This window comes from Stereum hirsutum (genome assembly GCF_000264905.1).
Source record: "Stereum hirsutum FP-91666 SS1 unplaced genomic scaffold STEHIscaffold_72, whole genome shotgun sequence".
In the NCBI taxonomy this organism is placed as follows: Eukaryota; Fungi; Basidiomycota; class Agaricomycetes; order Russulales; family Stereaceae; genus Stereum; species Stereum hirsutum.
In genome coordinates, this window is record NW_006763202.1 from 1 (window position 1) to 3,893 (window position 3,893).

Consider the following 3,893-nt stretch of genomic DNA (forward strand, 5'->3'; position numbering starts at 1 on the left):
CTTTCCCTGGATGCTACCATCCACGGGTTTTGACGGATGTGAATCCGTGAGAACGCATCCGGCATCCGTCTGGATGCCATCCGCGCTGAACTGTGCGGATGATGGGCTTCTCGGAGATGGCGGGGTCGTGATCCGTCCAAAAGGCGGACGTGACTTTGACGCGTCGAGAACGCGTCGCGAATTGGTGGCGCGTCGGTGGCGCGTGTTTTGCTCCTGACCGCTTTGTACCTGTATAGCACGCATACCACTGTAACTTAGCTTCATCATAACTCGCTCTTCATGCTTTCATGCTACCCTCGTCTAGCCAACAAGCTGCCTCCCTCAGTAATTCCCTTAGCTCTGCTCAACCAAACACAAACTCTTCTGTCCCTTCCGGGCAAGTCTTGACTAGAAGTGCTAGCGATACCAATGCACCGGCACCATCATCCAGGGCTCCTCCTGCAAAGAAAACGAAAGCATCAGGAGGGAAGGATAGATGGTTTTGGAGTACATCCGAGTTGTGGGGAGAGGATGAACGGAATATTCTTGGTGTGTGGCCCAAGGTTTTCTTTTTGTTGCTTGAGGTGTGACGGGTCTCGTAGAGGATTGGGCCGACCATTTCACGAACCCACAAGAGCACTACAATGTCACACTCTCGAAAGACGCAGAACGGAGCCCACATGAAGTTGTTGCTGTCTTTAAGTGTAGGCTCAGCGATACGAAGCACAAAACGGTCTACCGGACACGAGAAGACTTCAAGTCTGGTAACACCAACCTGCATAAGTCAGCAAGAACATGCGAGAAGCGTAACGCGAGTGCTCTTCAGCTTCTGTCTGTGTCTCGGTCTGGCACGGCTCCTACTGTCTACTCGGAGGCTATGCATAGGGTCATCATTGTTCTACGCTGCGCCTGCTCGAAACGATCGTTCAATCATTTGAAGGATCCTTGGTACTTCAGGGAAGTCGAGCTTCTACGACCTGGAACACAGCTTCCGGCTCCTCAGACTAGTCAACGTGATCTCTTGATCCTACACGAAGCATTCATTCCTCGGTTTACCGCATACTTTGAGGTCGGCATTCTAATCTGAGCTCCCCTCCTTGGCGGACTTTCACACTTGCTCAGACTAGGGACCGAAATGTACACCTCGCTACTGACGGCTGGGCATCACCTATCAACATATCTGAGCTTGGTCTGATCATTACCTGGGAAGAGCATGGTGTGATGTACCGAGCACTCGTTGAGATGATTAGGTTTGCCGCTCCGCTTTCCGTCGCTCCTCACGTATGGATCTAAATTACACGCATATATTAGGATCGATGACCGACACACGGGCGAATATCTAGCTAAGAAGATCGCTGAAAGCTTAACTCGACACGGTATTGCAAAATATGTACGTTTCCATCGTGTCTTCATTTTGTCTTACCGTTGACACGCTGCTCACCGGCTATAAGGTGCATGTTCTTACAATGGACAACGCATCAAATTGTAATACAACGGCGACCGAGCTTGCAAAGCTTATTCCCACATTCCAAGGGAAACCGGCTCGAGGACGATGCTTTCTACACAGCGTCCAACTCATGGCGAAGGTACGTCTATTTTAGCTATCATACATGCGCATACATCGACATATAATCACACGCTCATTGCTCTATCACCCTCCCTTCGTATTTATAAGGCTCTGATCGATTTCTTCGACAAGAAATACAAGAAGAAGAAGAAAGTCACCGTTGAGACCAATCGTTCAAGCGCTGCCACCATGGATCTTGTCGTCGAGGATGGTGAGGATTATGAAGGCGAAGACGCTGACCTTGCAGACATCCTTGCTGCTTCTGAGACTCCACAGGAGAGGGCTATCCGCGAAGCGGCTGACGTTGGCCAATCTGCTGTGGATGATCATGCCGTTAGCATGACTCGTGCCCGCGCTGTTCGAGACATGGCAGCTCAAGGGGTCGTTATATCTGCTGCACAGCAGCAATCTGCTATCAAGATTTTTCCTAAAGTAAGCCAAGACGATTCTTGACGCTTTAATCCCTCTGGCTACTAGTGCTAACGCATATATTCATGGTTTTAGATCAGTGGACTCGCAATTAAGATTCGCGACTCCGGCCCTATACGTCACATATGGGACAAGACTGTTGTCGAACACCCTCCAAATCCAAAGTATGGCGCCCAGCTTAAGTATCCCGCTCGACGAAACACTACACGCTGGGATTCGGAGTTTGACTGCCTCACCTCGAGTCGTGCCTTCGCCGATGCATCGAAAGCCATCACGTCAAATAAAGACCTCAAGCTTCAAACTTTCAAGTTAACTGTAGAGCAAAACAACCTCGCTAACGATCTCCATGACATGCTTTCGGTTTGACCTCCTCTCTGTCGAGATTTTCCATGACCGTGACTTATCGCAATCAATTCTCTCTAGGCCTTCAAGACTATCACTTCACTCTTCCAATCTGGCGCGACGCTCATCATTGAGGTCCTGCCGGCATTCCATGATCTTGACGTACGACTTAAGATGATGGCCAACGACGTGACCCTTGCTCCTGTCTGCCGTGTCGCTGCTTACGCCGCTCATCTCCAATGTGACAAGTACTATGACCTGTTCAGTGAGTGTGAAGCGGTTGCTTTTTGCATCGGTATGTTTCATGATTGTTCTTCATGTGTCGAACGTGGCTGGCTCAGTAACCTTTACCTCACATAGCCTGCTGTCCAGACAGAAAGCTACAGTGGTTCCGCGATCGTGGCTGGAATGAAGTACAAATCGCAAAGCTTCGCCAAGATATCATCGATCGGTTTAGGTCCTGTTACAGAACAACGCCTCCTACCTTGCCAGCCGAAACTATCACTAGTACAGTACGTTGAAGATTCATAGCCACCTTTGCTCAGTGTGATCAAACGCTCATTCACGACTCCACAGAGTGGTGCGGATCGATGGGCTCCGCCTCAGCGCACTCCCATTTTCCATGACCCCAACAACATTGAAACCTATTTAGATGCCGACCCTATTCCGACACTTGTAGACCAGACCGTCCTACAATACTGGGATTGCCGTCTCCAGAGGACACCAGACGTTGCTCGCTTCTGCCTATCGTATATCTCTGCGCCAGGCAAGTCCTTCAGTCTGTCTTCGTCTACCCTTGGGATTTTATCTCAACCACTTTACTTTACAGCTACTTCTGTTGAGCCTGAGCGTACATTTTCGAAGGGACGCAACCAGATTGACTGGAATCAACAGAGTATGGGTCAGGATACGTTCAACCCTCGGATGGTCATGGAATCTTGGGCGGATGCACCGTGGTTTGATCTCAATATTGCAGCACGAGTTCTTGAAGAGAATTGTAGACCCTTGAGGTCAAAAACATAGTATTCGTGTAGTGGCTTTCCATTGGAATTTTTTCGGATTACAGTTGTCCATACGAACTCGTGAAACTCGAGCCTCAACTCAGACCCGGCTCAACTTACATACCTGCAGCCTTAAGTTCTGACTAATGTTAAAGGTAAGTTTGAGTATATACCATCGATGCAATTCGACTCTTTTACACCTTTTCCTCCATCCTGTACAATAAAATTGGAGTTTCCGTCAATGGCGGCCGAAAAATCCTAGGGGAGGGCCCAGTGGCACCAACCTCGCCACCTCTGCGACCCGTTCGGCAGTCCCCGAGGTCCGTTGTTTCACACATATTACTCATTATAATCTTCGCCCAGCTACTTTTGCGAATGGTGGATGTTCTATATACTAAAATATGCTATCGTAATACATATTAATATGCTGAACTACTCGAGAGGCCGCGTAACCTAGAGAAAAATACATATACCAACTGTCATCCGCGCAGATGTCATCCGTGCGGATTGACCATCCGTGGATATTCTTCCCACGGATCTCTGGATGCATCCGGATGCATCCAGGGAAAGCCCTG

The 3,893-nt window shown here is 49.1% G+C and overlaps 2 protein-coding genes across 2 annotated transcripts; both read left to right on the plus strand.

The window, feature by feature from the left end:
* Positions 1 to 811: 811 nt before the first annotated feature.
* Positions 812 to 1,066, plus strand: STEHIDRAFT_70010 (uncharacterized protein; the record flags this gene model as incomplete). Its single annotated transcript, XM_007311829.1, has 1 exon — positions 812 to 1,066. A coding segment is annotated over one exon (255 nt), but the record flags the coding sequence as incomplete, so codon positions are not given.
* Positions 1,067 to 1,556: 490 nt separating this feature from the next.
* Positions 1,557 to 3,340, plus strand: STEHIDRAFT_164101 (uncharacterized protein; the record flags this gene model as incomplete). The annotated part of the gene is made up of 6 exons (XM_007311830.1): positions 1,557 to 1,565; positions 1,655 to 1,978; positions 2,051 to 2,335; positions 2,399 to 2,612; positions 2,678 to 2,829; positions 2,894 to 3,340. The coding sequence occupies 6 exons, from the start codon at positions 1,557 to 1,559 to the stop codon at positions 3,338 to 3,340; spliced, it is 1,431 nt and encodes a 476-aa protein (XP_007311892.1).
* Positions 3,341 to 3,893: the final 553 nt, after the last annotated feature.